Genomic DNA, 19,841 nt, shown 5'->3' with positions numbered 1-19,841 from the left:
AAATCATATTTTTTCTTAAATTTACAACTTGCGTATTTTCTACAATATTTTCGTTAATTAGTGCAAATTTTTCGTACTTTGCGACAATTTGTGCGACAATATTGTGTCACCCTAAGAAATAATTCAAAATTCTATTGGGTTTAAAAAGCACAATAAACTTTACTTACACTATATAAATTATTTAAATCTTGTTTCCTTTACTTTTTTGGAATTCACAATTAGAGCATACAGGCAGCCACCATTTTGTGAACTCTATTATTAAGACAAGCTTTGCATTCTCCTAAAATATTGTTTATGAGCCAAAATGAGGGACCTGATGGCCATACCTATAAGGTGAGAAAGAAAGGGGATGTGAGAAATGCAGTGACATCTAGAAAATGCAGAATGGAAAGTGAATGTAATTGCCTGAAGCATAGAGACAGAGCAGTAAATATTTGATCGATACCTGAGATTTTTTATGGATAGGTATGGGTATGGATGTTTTAATAAGAAAAAAGAATTTGGGTTTCATGTTTCATTTGAAAAGGACTTTTATTATACAGCTGTTTATGTCTGGGTGACAGGTCCCCTTTAAAAATGTTAGTTGTGCAGTAGTGATGGGCAGGCCGGTCCGATACCCGCGGGCAGGTTTGGGCCAACCTCAGCACATCAATTGCAGGATGCAGATGGGTTTGGGTTGAGCTTTTCTTCTTCTGCCGGCTACTTCCAGCTTCTGTATTTATTGGCGCGCGCCAGGCACGCCCCTTCCCTTTTGTGACATCATTGTGGGGTGGGTCAGGCGCGTGTCTATAAATAGAGGGGAAAAGCTGGGTCGGGTAGGGATAGGGTCGGGAGCAGGCTGGCTGAGGTTGGGTGCGGGTTGAAGTTTTCTCGATCACTGCTGTGCAGTTTTGCACTTCTGGTATTTTTATTGTCAGACAATTTTTGAAGACTTTCTACTTTTTGTCATTTTAGGGGCATTTCCTGGGAGGAATTTGAGTCCACTGAGGAAAACATTTTTTCAAAAAATCCAGAAAACCATATATTTTTGGAAAGAACGCATTCTCTAGAATCCAGAATAGGTAACTGTCTTTTTACTTCAAAGTAACAAAGCTTTCCTAAATTTGTTGATTTTAATAATATTTCTGAAAATCACCTCAAAGCTTCCACTTTGCAGCATCTTATCTCCTACATATCATTAGGTACCAAGATAAAACATCCTAAATATGAATGCTAGGGGTCTACTGAACAGTTTGGGAGGATAAATCCATGATAATGAGAATAGAGTTGTTTCTTTGGCCTTGGCAATCTGGAAATCATTTGCAACTATATACAGGTATGGGGTCCATTATCCAGAAATCTATTATCCAGAAAGCTCCAAATTACCAGATGACCATCTCCCATAGACTCCATTTTAATCAAATAATTCAATTGACTTTCTTTGTATCTGTAATAATAAGACAAACCATGTACTTGTTCCCAGCTATAACAGAATTAATCCTTATTGGAGGCAAAACAATCCTGTTAGGTTTAATTCATGTTTAAATAGATTTAAAGTATGGAAATCCAAGTTACATAAAGACCCCTTATCTGGAAGACCCCAGGTCCCCTAGCATTCTGGATAACAGGTCCCATACCTATATAAGGCTTTTTAAGTGTGCAAGTTGCAAAACCATACTGCATGTGGTTTAGCAGATTATGGGTTCAAAGAACATTAGTAATACGGGAAACAACAAGACATTCTAGGCACATTCCAAGATATGGGTCTTCTTTACCAACTAAATAAAATACTGACAGAGTATAATGCCACCTGTTCTATTACAGTTGTTGGACATGTGTTTTTCATTTCGTTAAATCAATGCAGTGTTTGATCACATCCCTTTTTTACTGACAGATTTATTCACTTAACTTGTGAGAGCCTGTGTGTGTTGATCAAATACTTGTGCTGTAACCAATAAATGTTTATGCAAAGTCCTTGTACAAAAATAAATACAAGTTCTACCAACCATATAATTAAGTCTAGGGCTGTGCCTGATCATAAACACAAAGATTCAAATTCAGATGTTTTTATTGTCATCTCAACCGCATAAGAAACTTACACAGTGGGACAGAATTGTCAAATTTCAGACCTCAAATGAAAAAGGACAATGCACAACACTTATTTTAACAAAGTGAATAATGTGCAAAAAAACATAAAACAGCAATGTAATGTGCAAATCAATACAATTCCAGTTTTCCACCTTGTCACAGCATATAACCATGTTATTTTAATTCTGTTTCCACTTCAGTTTTCAACCTTGTGTGTTATTATATTAAATGCATATATTACTGTGCAATTATACAAATTTCCATGTGAACAAAAAAAATAAACCATTTAGTTTTTGACACAGGACTCTACAAAAAAATAAAAACCTGACTTGACAGTCCTCAAAGAATTATGTAATTCTGCCTACTATTTCTTACAGATTTGCCAGTTTTTGAGTTATACAGGTATAGGACCTGTTATCCATTATGCTCAGGACCTGGGGTTTTCCGGATAAGGGATCTTTCCGTAATTTGCATCTCCATAACTTAAGTCTGCTAAAAATCATTTAAATATTGAATAAACCCAATAGGCTTGTTTTGCCCCCAATAAGAATTTATTATATCTTAGTTTGGATCACGTACAAGGTACTGTTTTATTATCACAGAGAAAAAGGAAATCATTTTATAAAATTTAAATTATTTGCGTATAATGGAGTCTGTGGGAGATGGGAAAAATATTTACACCAGCACACCCTTACCTCCTCCAGAGAATTACTACTTGGTGCCTGACGAAGGGGTACGCCCCGAAACGTTGCATTTTGAATAAACACGCAGGGGCTAAGCCCTGCTTGCACTTTACTTGTTGTGCTGGCTGAAATATTTTGACCGGTCTGTGGGAGATGGCCTTTCCTTAATTTGGAATTTTCTGGATACCGGGTTTCCGGATAAGGGATCCCATACCTGTACAACATGTGGTTAAGCTGTTTATCTTGTCAACTTGTCAAGGAGCAGTAGGCCTAGCCTATTGTCTTAATTAAAGGAGAACTAAACCCTAATCCATCCACAGCCCCGCTCCAACCCTCTTTACTGTCCCCCCTTCAAGTTCCCTCCCGCAACAGCTATTCTGTTTTAAAGTATCCCTGTGTGCTGACCTGCTATAAATCTGCAGAGCTGCACAGCTGAATTCAAAAGTGCCATCTTCCCCTGTCTTCTGATCCTCTTCTGTTAGAATGCTGACAATGATCTTCCACAAGCAAAATCTACCTCCTGAATCAGCTTTGACAGCACATGCTCCAGCAAGATCCCTATCTGAGAACTGACAGTAGAGGTTGGAAGTCAGGGGAAGATGGCATCTTTGAACTCCTCTATGCTGATCTGCAGATGTATTGCAAGTTGGCACACTGGAGAACTTTTAAAGAGAATATATGCTGCAAGGAGGGAGCTTGGTGGGGGAGCAGTGGAGGTGAGCCGATGAGTATAGGCTAGGGCAGGGATCCCCAACCTTTTTCACCCGTGAGCAACATTTAAATGGAAAAAGTGTTGGGGAGCAACACAATCATGAAAAAAGTTTCCTAGGAGTAGCAATAAGAGCTTCTTGCAGGCTTATGGCAGCAGCGCCCCTGTCTTCAGGATATCCAGCTATCTGCAACTGCTTTCAGTCTCTTACTGCCATTGGCATTGGTCTGATATCTAGTGGGCTCTCATAGTTATATCACCAGCATCAGGGATGTGTATCAATTGACTTCTTATTGCCTAGGGTGGCAGAAAATTTTTACATTTGGCTCCCATACGGAGCAGTCGGGACCTCTCCCCACTGCTCCGTATGGGAGTTTAAAGGAGCGTTCGCACATGCGCACTGGGGAGAGGGCGCCTCAGAGTGAAATCTGGCCCTGTTCTTATTGCCAGTGGAAAGGAACTGATTTTTCCTGTGACAGTTGCTTTCAGCTGCCATAGACCCCAGTTCCACTAACTGTGACAGGGACAATCAGCCATAATTAAGGCAGGCAATTTCATAGCTGGTATCAAAATGCAAAAAGAGGATTGGTGGGGAAAGGTAAATGTAGCCACTGATAAAGTCAAAAAGGCTACACAGCCAACCCGGACTTTGGGTGAAGTGACTTGTCCAACATCACAGGGTACAACCAGCAGCCAAGGGTGGAATTGAACCCGCGTCTCAGTGGGGGTTGCCTACTGAGGGCGGATCCCCTAACCACTCGGCTATCTGGGACCTCCCGATTATAAGAGGATCTATTCGTTCTCTTGTCTTAGATATGATGGTGATGTCATAACGGTGTGAAGGAAACATGCAGGGTTAAAGCCGGCTGCACCAAGACCTGTATGAGTAGGGGGGCTGTTACATAAGCAGAGAGAATGAATCTGCAAACTGTGCTGCACTATTCATAACATAAAAATAGGCACAACATCGATTTGAAAAGTGTTTGACCTGAAAGCAGGTGCCTTTATGGCTATTCCAGCTGGACCCAATAAAGCCCTATGGGGGTTATATGAGAGACTTTCCATACAAGGCTGGCTGGCCACTCTTATATCATGTATACTAACCGTATAAGCACATCGTTCCACAGTCTTTAAATGTTGATTGCATCAATGTCTTAAACAGATTTTGTGTCTGTATGTCTATGTATATCCAATAATATATACGTAATTATGTTGGGTTGAAAACCCCAACGTACTGTTCTTCCACTTTAGCTTCTTCTTCCGCTTCTTCTTCTTCTTAGCGCCCCCCCTTTTTCTAAATGCTACGCCTCCTACATTTTTAGGGGTACAATACCCAAACTCCCTACACATCTTCGCCCTATAGCGGAGCAGGTTGCTTGTGCTTTTCTAAGCGATCCGGCCCCCCGTCTTTTTGTGGCGCTGCTCCGAACCCCCCAATTTTCCCATTGACTTTGACAGGGAAGATTTTCAAACTGCTGCCACACTTACAGCTTTGAAGCTACACCCCCCAAACTTGAATAACATAATCATGGGGTCACCCCGAATGAAGCAGCAACATTTGTTGGATGACCCCAAAGTGGGAGGGGCCAACAGCAGCCAATCATATTGTACCCATTGACTTTTATGGGGAAATTGAAACTGCTGCCAAACTTAAAGCTTTGAGGCTACACTCCCCAAACTTGAATCACACAGTCATGGGGTCAGCCTGAATGAAAATAGGATGATTGTTGGATGCCCTCAGAGAGAAATCCGGCCCTGGGACTGGCAGCCTACAGAAAGCTCTGTTTGGTATTATACTTGGTTTTTATGCAACCAAAACTTGCCTCCTTACCAGAAATTCAAAAATAATAATCTGCTTTGAGGCCACTGGGAGCAACATCCAAGGGGTTGGGGAGCAACATGTTGCTCACGAGCCACTGGTTGGGGAACACTGGGCTAGGGTATAGTTCTTCTTTAAGCAACATCTTTTAAGCAACATTATTAGGGCTAAACTACATGGGAGGGTTTGTAGGTGTCAGATTGACATATATCCTACAATTAGTTGCATATGTTAAAACAGTGCTGTCCAACTTCTGTGGTACTGAGGGCAGGAATTTCTCTAGCATACATAGTGGAGGGCCGCTAATGGAAGCCAGTTTTGACCACTCCCCTTTTTAAACTGCACCCACTTTAAACCACACATGTTATCACAAGACCATGCCCAAATTAATGGTGCAAATTAATTGGTGCTCACTGAAGGGATATCAACCATCATTCATATGTGAAAGAATTATATTATGTCATATTAAGACAAACCCTTAAATCCATATGCCTCCTCCTCCCCTGTTGATAGCACAGCAACCCCCAGCACATAATTACACACCATAGGGACCATTTCATGGCTATTTCCAACTGCTAACACGCTCCCAGAACAAACCCCTGTCAGATTCACCTCCCACAGGCAGCATTTGGCAGGTAGAGTATGGCACACACAGGCATCATAGGGCAGGCAGAGTATGGCACACACAGGCAGCATAGGGCAAGCAGTGTATGGCACCCACAGACAGTACTCTGCCTGCCCTATGCTGCCTGTGTGTGCAATACTTTGCCTGCCTAATGCTGCCCATGTGTACCATACTCTGCCTGTCCTATGCTGCCCCTGTGTCATAATCTACCTGCCCTACCTTGCTTTGTGGGCCATACTCTGCCTGCCCTATGCTGCCACTGTGTGCCACACTTTGCCTGCCCTACCCCACCTGTGTATGCCATACTCTGCCTGCCCTATGCTGCCTGTATGTGTCATACACAGTACATACAGTGACACAATGAGATGTGAAGAGGTGAACAATGTGGGTGATTACAGCCCGAGCTGTGAACACTGCAGGGGGTGAACAATGCAAAGATTAAAAGGTGTGAACAACACAGGGATTTACATGTTTAAACAATACAGGGGAATTACAGCCTGAATTTGAGGTGTTGGACAGCACTGTGTTGAAAAATAATGGCACTGATAGCAAAAATCTGATGTGTATACTACATGAAAGACTTAAAATCCAACAAGACACCTGTGCTACTTCTGCACCCAACAAGATAAATTCTAATGGTATCTGAAAAACTTTTTTTCTCATTGAAATATATTGTCTGATGTAGAAGAATGAAAAAAAACCCACCATCAGACTTTATCTGACTTAAGGTGGCCATACATGGGCTGATTCTAGCTGCCTAGATCGGTCTTTTAGACAAATCCAGCAGCTTATCTTCCCGTGTATGGGCACTAACGACAGACCTGCCCAACTGTCATCTTGATTGGCTCATTGATGCAGTTTCCAAACCGATGGCACCTATACCCGTCGTTTTAATTCAATCGTTTGGCCCTAGGGCTAAACGACGAATTAGACATAGGTGGGGATATCGGGATAAGATCCGCTGGCTTGGCGAGGTCACCAATCTTACCTTGTATGGTCAGCTTAACAGCTGTGGGGTGGAGAAGGTAGTTAAGCAAATTACAATTCCACTTGTTATAAGGTACTCATAAACATAAACTTATGTGTAAAGATTGCACCGCAAGTCAATATCTCAAAACCATATCTGAACAATGGCAAATACTGAGTGCCAGATTTGCAACTTAAGATGGCCATACAAAGGCAGATTTAAGATGCCAATTTGAGTCCTTTAGACCAATTAGACAGCTTATGTGCCTGTGTATGGGCAGCGGCCTGACATCAATCAATATCTGGGCAAAAATCGCCCAGGTGTCGATCGGGCAGGTTTGAATTTCCTACTGGATCGGGGACCAGCTCATTGATGCAGTCCTTGGTCCGACGGTTCCTATGCACTTCATTCCCCAATCTATGCTAGAGTTTCTATCTCCTCAGTGTGGTACTTATTTGCTTACTTTTGTCACTTTATAAGACATCAATGCAGTTGTGTCGGAACAGCATTACACTACAGCTGATAGACTCCAATTACCTGCCCCAACCATACGCTTTTGATGTGAGATAGTTGGACCTATGCTGAATAGAAATAAACAAAAACCTTAAAGGGTATGTACAGTCTTCCCATTTTGTTAAGGGATTATATTGGAATCCCTACTGAGCAGGTAAGTTTCCAATACACATGCATTCATTTTTTATTACTACTGCAAATATAAACAATCCATTCAATTGTCCCCTTTCCCTCGAAATGTAACCCACGGGTGGATGTCCTGCTTGTAATCATACTGGTATTTTTTTTTTGCTCAAGTGCTGGCAAAGGTGCTGATTCCCTGTAACTGAAATAAGAGGAGAGGCTTGGTTGTGCTTTGGCTAACCTTGTTATAGCCCAAAAGGCTACAGGGGACTTGTTACCCAGACATAAAAAAAAGTCCTTTTCAAATTAAACTTAGACCCATAAAACTTTTTTTTATTAACACATCCATACCCATTATAAAGGCATTTAAAAACCATATATTGCCTCCCCTCCTCTATGCCTTAGGCACAGAGGCGGGGCAGACAATTAATTTGACTTTGCATTCAGCACTTATTTCCCCCTCCTCACCTAATTGTGTAGCCAGTGCATGAACAAAAAATGGCACCAGCCTGCTTGCTGTTATTGTGTAATTCCAAGACTGATGGACAAGATTGATATTTATATAGTACAAGTAAAGTTTATTTTGCTTGGCAAGCACAATTGTCTGATGGAGCGATTTAGTTGCCTGCAATAGATCTCTTCTTCCGTCACTCAAAGTTGCCTGCGGGAGGAAACTTTCCACAACTTTGGAAATCAGAAGCGATGTGTAGGATTTTCCACTGGTGACTCCTATTGTTGCAGGTAGAAAAACATTTCGGAGCGTTTCGTTCAGAGATCTATCACGCTTGACTAAATCGCTCTATGGCACATTAGTCTTAAGGCCGGGACTATAACTACTCCCTTTTCTGATCAGTAACTGAACAGGCTAGTTCAGATACCATATTTACTGGGCAAAGCAGAGAATCCCATCTGTCTTAGTTGCTCTGGCCAATGAGAGTATGTGTAAAAATATGGGCAGTTAAATCAACAGGAAGACTCTTCAATATAATGTTAAAAGAGGAATACTTGCAGTGGAGGAGGGTTCAGTAAAGGGCACAGCACCACATGACTGCATCCACTGATGAAGCAGAAACCTTTTGTGAACCTCAATGTACTTGTAAATGTACTGCTGAGTGTATGTGAGTAACAAGCAGTGCCTGAGAGTAAAGGTATGCAAGTTCTATTATATTGATTGTGACAATACTGAATATTAGTCCATTAAGCTGCAAGGAGATATGGGTAGTGGCCTGGTTTATTAATAAATATTAATTTAAGAACTACTGTCACCCTTTTAGTGAAATAATGAGCACTCTATGGGCTACAGTCAGGTCTGTAAATAGTGCTAGATGAGCGTAGGGCAGGTGATGGCGATTGCCATGAACGTCTCTGAGATCCTGTGTTCCTTCTGCAGTTTGAGTATACAAGCTTAACAGAAGGGCAGCTGTTCAACAGTTGTACTATATTGTTAACAGTAATAAATATTTTATAAATCTTAATTATTAAATCAATTGCTTTTATTTACACTTTGCGCATAAAACGCAGGTGGAAAATGCTTTCGATTCTTTTTAAATAAAAACGCCTTTACATTTTTGTAAATATCATTTTTAATTGAAAAATACATACAAAGTACATAGAAAGTTGAAATGCTATTAACATTGTTTCTTAGCCATCGCTGGGGGATGGATAAGACCTTCTACTTAATTCACAATATTGTCTAATTAAAATAATAAGTGTAGTAAGAAGCAAGTTTTGCTTTTTACTATTATTTATATTTATTCTGCTGAAGGGGGTGATACATTATTTAGACTTCAGGGTAACCGTAATATTGTAGATATTGTTCATTAGATAGGTTTTCCCTTGTGGTTTATAGCATAGTGGGGTGTGCTCAGGGATACCTACTTTAGTGTTTTTAAGCAGAAGCTGCCAGTGTGCCAGGTAGAGTGTTGGCATGCTCTGCTATGGCAAGTAGCAACAAGTGAATCAAGGCAGATAATGAATAGGACCTTAAATCCAATTTGAAATATGTATTCTATAGAACAAAGTTGAGTACTGTATACATAAAATTCGTATCGTTTGAACAATTTCCATAAAGAAAATGATACCTGTCATGGTCACATATTTAAACGATTACTATTTACAGACAGCTCCCCAGCTGAAAGACATATTGCCAATGGCTTCTACCATTTTGCAAATATGCAGAAAGATTATATGCAGTATTTTGTACCATACAACTTTCCTGTCTATATATAGTGAACATAGTAACTTCTTACTAACTAGTTTTAGTTTCTTCTGGCTAAAGACATGACATTCAGGTGAGGACAAGCAATATGCCATATACCAACAATATCCAATGCAAAATCTGATGGTAAACACTTCCCAAATGTAAAAGATTGACATTCTGTTGCATTGCCAGTTGTGGCGGATTATATTGTGAAACGGGCCCACGTTAAAAAAAATTTTTTTTGCACCTTTTCTTGTTTTTTTTAGTAAGATCTTTAGAATTACTAATAGCCAGATAGCCTTGTTTAAGCTCACGTTAATATGTTTAAATAATGATTGAAGGAATCACAGATATTATGATACTGGCTTTATAAAATTAATATTGTGTTAATTATTTTTGTTATTCTTTCATTCCCCTTCTTGCTGTTAACAGCATAGACTATTGATTATATCTAACTCCTCAAAAGCATCTTTGTCTCCCACCTTGAAAAAGACATTGGAAAAACAACACAATCCTGACAAGTGCTGATACATAAATCAACAAAATACTGAAAATACAACCTTTGTAACAAATGTGTTACATGTGAACTTGGTTTAAAAAGGCTCTTTAAATACAGTACTGGTGCTGGCAGTAACTAAACATAGATATGCTGTTTTGGTATATTGGGTCTAGTCACCAAGACTAGGGCAGTGTTTCATTTTACCCAAAGAAGATATAGCCTAAACACGAGATTCTTTGTCCTCATAGTCATGGATTGTTTTAATGGGATATGTTTTTTCTCCATTACAGTACGAATCATTTCCTGGGGTGTACTCCTCGCTGAGAAGATAGGTGCTGGTCTCAGAATGCGGTAGGTGGTTTGGAAGGAAGGTAGTGCAGTGAAAGGTGTTGTCCTTTTTTAAGAGAGTCTCCTAGGGAATATCAAAGGTATACTGTTATTGTACTGTTCATTCTGAAATGCAGGAGTTGGGGTTTAACGCATAAAAGCACAAAAAAATGTACATTAAATAGTTTTCACATGCAAATGAAGAAAGCCATTAACTTTACATACTTTCTGCACTGAAAGTAAAATAGAGAAAAGAACTGCATGATGTGGAAAACACATGGCAAATTCTGCTAATTTGTTGTGCGTTGCGCACCTTAGTAGACGTGGTATGTTTTGGATATGTTTGGCTATCCTAATTTTGCTACTTGTCATGGTTTCATTATAAAATATACATATAACAAAAACTAAAAACCTTGAATGCAAGAGCTAGAGCACTAAGAGGCGCAGAAGTGCACCCCTTAGTGCTCCTAAAAGCACTTTACATCTGGGGTCTGGCTTTGCTCCTTCCCTGCTTTCCCTCCTCACCTAGACATAAGGCAGACCCTAATTACAGGGCTCCACTGCCCTATATATGACACAATCCATTTTTCTTCACTTTGCACCCTGCCTTCATCCATCCCTATGAATAAAGCGCTGCCTGTGTTTGGTAGCGCTGTATCTCTGCGCGGGAGGGGGTCACATAGCTTCCCCACTCATGTCCCTAGACCTGCACATCATTCAGATGTGTAGTTTGGGGAGTAGCAACAGATGCAGTTCACAACAGGTCCCTGTATTTATGCCACAGGGCAGGTGGTAAGGACAGTGCTGGACTCTACCCACCAACACTGAGCTCCTGACATTGTGATCTGCCTTGGGTTTTCGGTCAGTTACCTGCTAACTTTCTAGGACAGACCTGCCAAACAGTAGGAAAAGTAAGGTCCTTTGGTCACTGCTAACTCCTATACACAGCTAAGTCACTTACCTCGGCTTCTGTTTTCTCTAGTTCATCTTTCTTCTCCATTGGCTGGAAAGCAGCACTGTTAGATAGGTCCCACCATAGCAGGCCTGGTGCAATTGTCTCCCTTTTAGTAGGACCTGCACATGAATAACATATGTTTGTGCCATCAGCCATGTGTAAATGTTTTACAAATTAAATTAATCAGGTGCCACTTCAATATGACACAAAGTATAGGCATTCAGTAAAAAATGCACAGCAATGCATGGCATGTATAAGTGTAAATAACTATTTTGTTGCAGGTCATGACTTCTCTGCCTTTTTTTTTTTTTTTTACAGAGGGTTAATGTTTTGTGGTTGTTTACTGTCGTGTGACAAGTCAGCAAAAATCAGTAACGTCTCCATTAAAAATGACAGCAAGGCATGTCTCAAGAGATAAGTTTTACAGGGAGACAATTTTCAGAAAAATCATTGCTACAAAACACACGTATAATGTATAATTTTTTTCCAGCCATTGGTTCGTGTTTTTGATTTCCACTTTATGTTGCAATTTGACTTGCAGATTTTCTGTGTGACCAAATGCTTTGCACAAAAGTTAACATTTAGGGCTTCATTCCAGAAATCACGAGTTCAAATCCCGAATGGGAAAAATTCAGATTGGATACGATAATTTCCAATGATCGCAAATATCACGAAAATGCTTTTGAAAAAATCGTATTAGTCACGATAATATTGTATTGGCGATCCAAAATTTTAGTACCGAACGATTGTAAACAGCGGGAAAACCTTTCCGACTCTGATCCTTCTGTGCATGATTTTGGAAGCCTCCCATAGCACTCAATGGCACTCTGCAGCTCCAATCTGGCCCAAGGAAAGTCACGATAACGAAGCTTGAATGAATCCGAAACTTTCGTACTTGGCGTGACAATACGATTTTGTTGCAAGGTACAAAATTTTCGCGCAAGCTACAAAATTGTATGTAAAAATACGTTAAAAAAAATCTGAAAATGAATTTCAGAGATCATATTACCTGTAAATTTGCTGACTATCACTCCAATGATAACTGTGCTAATTGTGCCCACGACTCCATAATAAAGATAGGATAAGGCGTATAAATCATCAGCTAGAGCAGGCCTGCAAAAGAAGAGATAAAAATACTGCAAATGTACCATATTTAGATATTACACATCAGCCTTAATTTGGATGCAGATTGAAACAGAAGCAGGTTAATAATATCTTTAGCCCATCACAATTGTCCATTGGTGGAATGTCTGCTGACTGGAATGCCTGTGGCAGATTTCCAGTGATAATTAAAGCAATTAGAAAGTTTATCTACTATCTGGCTTGTTGTAGATGGTGCCCTCTAATGTCAGCAGTGTTGCATATCATTGAACATTAACAAAACATAAGGAACATTTGATAACAGAGACTGGGGTGTTATGCCTGCAGAATTATTGTTTACCTCCCCCCTGCTTCCCAGCCAAATGCCAGTTCCCTCACTCAGCACTGTTTTGGTAAACTCTGCCATTCTAGCCCACCAATATCCATTAATCCAGACACAGTGGTGAAAATGCCATTAAATGCTTACCTTTCCAATGTATGTGTGATGTTTTGGACAGGTGCTGGGCCATAGATTATTCCTTTACTGGAGTTATACAAAGGGCAGTGCTCTGCAAATGTTGGTAGGACACCCATCATCTCTGCACTAGGAGGGTAAATTGTACCTCCAACTGCTACCCAGAGGGATATCACTAAGCCCACCAAAAGTCCTGCAAACACTCCCTGTAAAGTGAGAAATTGGTGAATGCAAACATTAATAAGTGCTCTTCCTTTGTACACTGTGGTTACATATATATATATATATGCCTTTCTTGGTCAACCATTTTTCTCTGCTTGCTTGGTTTTGATTTTTCTAGTACCACTTCCTTATTACTCAATCTTTTTTTGTTAGACAGCCAACTTCAACATCTTCCCCAGTCACTGAATGAACTTTATCCTCTGCAAACAACTCCACCTTTCATACAACCAGCCTGACTGACGATAGCATAGAAATAAGAAACACCTGAAAAATATGTCCATGCCATTATTACATTTTGCTTGCACTTTTGCAATATATTTATTCCTAACACAAAACCTTATTACCTTTACCCTGCCTTAAAGGAGACCTAAACCTGCTTAGTCAACATAAATCTGCTGCACAGACCCCCCCCCCCCTCTTGAACTACTGCAGCTTCACTAAATGGCCATTCTGCTTTCCCGTACTTTTCTCCTGAAGGCAAAATTTTATGGTGGCCACCATGTTCAACTGCTTCACTTTTGCTCAATACTACTGATCACCAAAAAGAAGCATGCCCACCAAAAGTCCTGCAAACACTACCTGTAAAGTGAGAAATTGGTGACACTGCTCCTTGCACAAAGCTCTGAATTTTCAATCTGGAGCTCCGTGCAAAGAGCAGCAAGCCCGGGAATGCAAGCTAAATGAACACTGAGGGGCTGCTCTTGTGATCTTTAGTTCTCTTGTGGCCTTGGGGTCATTAATGTGAAAACAGTGCTTGCTTCAGAGTCCACATGCACATAGAAAACAATCAATATATATATAAGACTAGGCACAGTGCAGATATTTCAAGGTAAGCGATTACTGGATAATTACTGATGAATATACAACATATGTACTTACAATGGTGTTACAAGAAGCAAAAAACATGCCCAGCATAAATGCTCCAAGCAGAGGTCCACTGATCACTCCCATAACTGTAAATGAGCCCTGTGTGATAAGCAGAGACAAAGTTAAATGGTTCACTTAACCAGTTAAAGTTTAGTTCGATAAAGGTATATCTGCAAATTAAGACCCTAACCATACCTGAAGCACTCCACCACCAAGTAGAGATGATAAGGCTGCTACTGTTATGCAGGAGCATCCATATGCCAGAGCTTCAAATAACAACATATGAAGGGAACAGAAACAAGCATTAGATACAAAAAACACCAAGTGGAAATCTCGTTTTTTTATCAGTAGTATGAGTCAGTCTATATTTAAATGTAATCTGTGTATCCATTGAATGCACCTATCTATTGATGGGAAATATCTTGGTGCTATATAAATACATTATTAATAATAATAATAATGCATTTCAGATTTTTTTTCAGCTCTACTGAGCATTGCTAATCACCTCAGTTCCTGATTTTGCATTTTGTATTAATACCCCCTAGTCCCCTTTGTCTATTAAAGGGGTGGTTCACCTTTAAGTTTAGTTTTAGTATGTTATAGAATGGCCAATTCTAAGCAGTTTTTCATCTGATCAATATTTAATTTTTTTTTATAGTTTTTGAATTATTTGCTTTCTTCTTCTAATTCTTTGTAGTTACAGCTATTGTTGTTGGTACTTTTTTTAAATTTATTTTCTATTCAGGTCCTCTCATATTCATGTACAAGTCTTTCATTCAAACAACTCCCCAATTGCTAGCAACCAGAGAGCTGATGAATGAAAACTAATACTGGTAATTAAGAAACTACAAATAATATAAAATAAAATAATTAAAGACCGATTGCAAATTGGTGAATATTAGGGTGAAGACACACAGAGCTACTAGTAGCAGCTATGTGTCACAGCTACAGAAATAAATGCTGATCATTTACTGATAATTGTCTCTGCGTGTGTTTTAGCACAGGCAATTCTCAGTATTGTCTATGGCAAGGTATTTTCTGGAGTTTAGTAGCCGTGAAAGAGTAGCTGCTACTAGTGTGTCTTCACCCTTTTTCTCTACATCACACTAAAAGTTAACTCAAAGGTGAATAACCCCTTTAACTTATTGCCAGTTGGTATTCTGCTGGCTTTTCCTATAGTTATTGGTGAGGATAGTCAAGAGTCTACAAGATATGTACAAGTATAGAAGAAAGACACTAAAATCATCATATAAAATAAAAAAAATACCATCCTTTTCACTGTCCTGTCCCAACCGATAGGGGTCTTGTTCGTTTTTTCCTAAACATATCCTGACATACCCAATTTTTCATATTTTTGGCCATGAGGGAGCAAAGACAGCCCCTGGTCCTGTCAGCTATTACCCTACTGGCCCTAACTTGGTACCCATTTCTGCAGGTCAGAGCCCATTTGGTATCAGAATTGCCCTGCTTAAATATCATAGCTGGATAGCAAAGGGAAACTGTAATATATGGTAGACAGTTTTACCAGATAGTAACCTTTTGCAGCATTTAGCAACAGGATGGTTGATTTGAAACAGATGGCCAGTAAATAGCTCTGTCTGAATGCTGGATGCTAAGGGATATTAGACTGGGTGCAAACTTTGCAGTTTTACTGGGTTCATGAACACTGAATGCTGAAGGTGGCACTTGCATATCTTCTGTACAATCTAGGTAGTGGAGTGCAGTCAGAGTCGGATTTCTAAATAGGGAGCCCCAAGGCCGCCCCCTTTTGACACCCACTGAGGCCAACCCAAGCGTCAAGCGTGCACGCATGCGCACTGCCACCCCCCATAGCCGCGCATGCACGCCACTTAATTCATAGGGAGCCGTGGGCAGAGGACGCGCGTCCTCTCCCCATTGCTCCATATGCGGCAAATTATTCTGGTGCGGCTGGGCATGCCAACCTTAGATTTCTGCTGTCCTAGGCCCGGGCCTTTGTGGCCTGCAGCTTGCAGTTTCGGGAAGGGATGCACCAAATCCACTACTTTAGGATCAGCCTGAATCTCGAAAAGATTTGCCAGAAGTTAATTTGCATATGCAAATTAGGTCAGGGAAGGAATAAAAAGAACCATGAAAAATGTTAAACTTCTGTGTTTATGTGACAAAAAGTTACATATTTTGAAGGATTCCGATTCAGTTTGGCCAGAGGCATGGATTCAGCTGAATCCGAATCCTGCTGCAAAAGGCAGAATTTCAGCCGAATCCTGAAACAAATCCTGGACCCCTAGTTTCAGGGCTCACTGTTACATGCACTACCACATGTAGCATGTAGTATAAATTCTAGGCTTTATAATTTTTCATTGATTTGCTGAATTAAAAAGGGAAACTTACAAAGTCCTTTGGAAATTAATGTTAGTTTCTTTGTTGAAATGTTGGGATATTTTGGTCTTATAAGATCCTCGACTGTTACTGCAGCCATGGCATTGATGCTAGTAGATGCTGTGCTATGGGATAAAGAAAGGCCGATATGACAAAGTGTGACTTTAATTCAAAACGACAAAAGGCATGGTTCTTGAGAAATTCAGTTACAATTTCCAACCTGTATCACAATAAAGGTCCCCACACACCTTCAGATCCGCTCACTTGGCGATGTCGCCACTAGGGCTGATTAGCTGCCGAATTGGTCTAAGGGACTGATATCTGCAGCTAGAATCGGCCCGTGTATGGGGACCTTTAGTGTGCTAATTGCAAAGGTTCAGAATTAGCAAGGTGTCTTATCTGCACTTTAATGGCACATCAGCCAATTGTGAATTGTATGCAGAGCTTGAAAATCCGGGTCTAAAGGCCCCATACACGGGCCGATAGAAGCTGCCGATATCGGTCCCTTGGACCGATTCGGCAGCTAATCGGCCCGTGTATGGGCAGAAACGAGCGACCTGGCCGACCGATATCTGGCCTGAAATTGGCCAGATATGGATCGGCCAGTTTAGAAAATCCAGTCGGATCGGGGACCGCATCGGCTCGTTGATGCGGTCCCCGAACCAACTGCCCATGGCCGCAAATGTAATGTTATTTTTTTTTAAAGCAGCTGGCTACCCAATATCGCCCACCCGTAGGTGGGGATATCGGGTAAAGATCCGCTCGCTTGGCGACATCGCCAAGCGAGCGGATCTTATAGTGTATGGGGACCTTAATTGTATGATTCCAGGAGGCGGCACTTAGAACTTAAGATGCCAGTTTTCTATTTTGGGTTACTCAATGGGACATACTACTAAAAAAGTACATTTGAATGAATATGTTTTATTTGGATGAAGCAGGGTTTTATGCAATATATTTTTATAGAGACCATCACTGCTCGAAGGTATTGTTGTCCTTGGTGGACATAATCATATGTAATGGCCAAAAATACTTTTGATTTATTCTGGAATCATGTCAGCATTACTGTGATAGTAGAAATGGAGAGAGTCAGCTGCAATCAAGGGAGACAAATTTACCAGTTTCGGTGTTATTTTCTCTGTTCAAACATGAGGGAAATCCTACTATGTACTAAGTATGGCTAAATATAAAAATGTATTAATGGCCTTTTAGAAAGTTGATACCATCTTCCTTTGTCTGAAAACTATAATATTTCAAAATAATTTGAATCAATAACTTATTGACAGAACCTTCTGATACACAAATATTGCATGTGAAAGAAAGAGCACTGTGCATAACTTTCTGCTCTATCTTTTTATCACAATCACTCTCAATCACTGTTAGATTTTAAGGAGAATTATTTTTTTAAGTAGGATTCATATTAGCATTACTTTAAATAGACTATAAAGTAAAGTATGCAATAAAGTGAATGCATTATTAAAAAGTCCCTGGAGTGCCACAGATTGTTTATAAATATTTTTTATATATATATTCACTTTTTTCTAAATTTTCGTAAATGAACAAACAGACCTGCACCTAGGCATTTGATTTATATAGATTTTTGGCACAAGTGCAGGCGTAAACCATTATCTGTATATCTATATATAAAAATGGTTTGCCTTCACAAACTTTCATTACTCATACTTAACTGAAATATATTCTAGAAGTTCACCTTACCTTAATGTTCCGCTGTATGCACAAGCAAGAAAAAGCCCTGGGATCCCAGGATACTGATCAAAGATTTCTAGCACAAAGTATGGCATGTACTGTAACAAGACAATATAGGCAATTGAGTCAATTTAGTCAAAACGGGGGAAATAGCTACAAAACTCACTTTTTTATTCCCATTGATGTAAATTAAACCTACTTTTAGGACCTGTACCATGTAGTTCCTCTCATTGCTCTGTGTAAGTGTAAGTTCCTGTCATGCCTGCCTTTGCTCCCTATAATCCCTCATTGCTCCCTACCCCCATTTCTATATATTATTTTGTTGCTGTACTATAGAGTATAACCTCTCTCTTTCCCATATTCTTTAAATGGCGACTCCCTATACCAATTAACTAACAAAAACTCTCTAAATAACTCTTCCATTTCCCCCCTAAAATCTGCTCTATAACTTTTTTATTGTTCCACATAACTTTCTTTTATAACAGTTCCTATTACTCCTGTCACTCATTAAAACAATGATTTATGGCTACAGTAGCAATATTTACCTAGGTCTTATGGGTAGTTTAACTACAGTCTTTGACTTTTGACATATAAGGTTCAGATGGTTAATAAAAGACAACTGAATAAAGTATAAATTATGAGCATTTATTAAAAAAATGAATAGCGATTCTACACCAGTGGATTTTAAAGTATTTGAGCCCAAATTTAAAACCAGTGGCAGGGGCTGACCCCTACTCCTGCAAATGTACCATGATTGCCTGATGTTCCCTCCCACATTTACACAGATCAATGTGTACACTGCACTATTTCTGGCATCAGGCAAGATGAAAACTTGCTACAGGTACTACTTTGCAAAGGGTGGCAAACATCTGTCCATTTTACCTTTAAGAGCTGTATGTCTGGCCTTCTAACAAGAATAATTACATCTGCTAAATGATAATAGGGAATTGAGACTGGAATTGGAAACAGGCAAAATGCTGCAAATGCTTCAAGCAGATATGGACATTGCTTGCTGCATCCAATCCAAATACATTTAAATCAAGTGCAGTATATGCAACCTTTAGAACTGGCTGCTGGTTTTGAAGGAATTCCAAAACTGGAGAGCCAAAGAATGCATATTTAAGCTATTTGCAAGTTCTGATTCTGCAAAATAAATGCTATTTTAAGTGCACACAATAACCTAAACAGGCAAAAATGTAATAAGATGTTAAAGAAAAAAATATTTAAACATGAAACAACTGCAATATAAATACAGGCTTTCCTTGTTAATGAACTCTTGATATTTATCCTTATATGATGGGAAAGGACTGCCTATGTTATTTATAGTGTAGCTGTACGTACAGGGGTTTTGTCTTATCCCTTACTATCAAATGTGTTTGACTCTTGATTTGACAATGCATATATTTATCCCATATATTGATCCCTACCTGATCGGGTGCAGAAACGTATCCAGCCAAGAGGGGGTCACAGTTCAGGTAATAAACGAACATCACAATGCCGCAGGTGACCGCACTTGACACAATGACGCAGAGGGCTACTTGATTCACCAGTATGGCTCTGTGATTAGAGACACTCACATTTTCACTCAGCCAAAACCAGAAGATTACAGGAAAAAAAAAGTGATCTTAACCATCTGACTGCTACTGAG

The 19,841-nt window shown here is 39.8% G+C and overlaps 1 protein-coding gene across 1 annotated transcript in view; it reads right to left on the bottom strand.

The window, feature by feature from the left end:
• Positions 1-9,962: 9,962 nt before the first annotated feature.
• slc5a5 (solute carrier family 5 member 5) overlaps positions 9,963-19,841 on the bottom strand; it is a gene marked incomplete at its 5' end in the record, with an annotated part of 36,206 nt that continues 26,327 nt past the window's right edge. Inside the window, 10 exon segments of the mRNA NM_001123465.1 lie at positions 9,963-10,617; positions 11,494-11,570; positions 11,573-11,606; positions 12,497-12,600; positions 13,055-13,248; positions 14,144-14,230; positions 14,327-14,397; positions 16,502-16,614; positions 18,203-18,291; positions 19,621-19,750. Coding sequence (NP_001116937.1) covers positions 11,552-11,570; positions 11,573-11,606; positions 12,497-12,600; positions 13,055-13,248; positions 14,144-14,230; positions 14,327-14,397; positions 16,502-16,614; positions 18,203-18,291; positions 19,621-19,750 — 841 coding nt within the window. The 3' untranslated portion in view covers positions 9,963-10,617; positions 11,494-11,551.

This window comes from Xenopus tropicalis, chromosome 1 (genome assembly GCF_000004195.4).
Source record: "Xenopus tropicalis strain Nigerian chromosome 1, UCB_Xtro_10.0, whole genome shotgun sequence".
Classification (NCBI taxonomy): domain Eukaryota; kingdom Metazoa; phylum Chordata; class Amphibia; order Anura; family Pipidae; genus Xenopus; species Xenopus tropicalis.
This window is presented reverse-complemented; position numbering and strand designations above follow the sequence as displayed.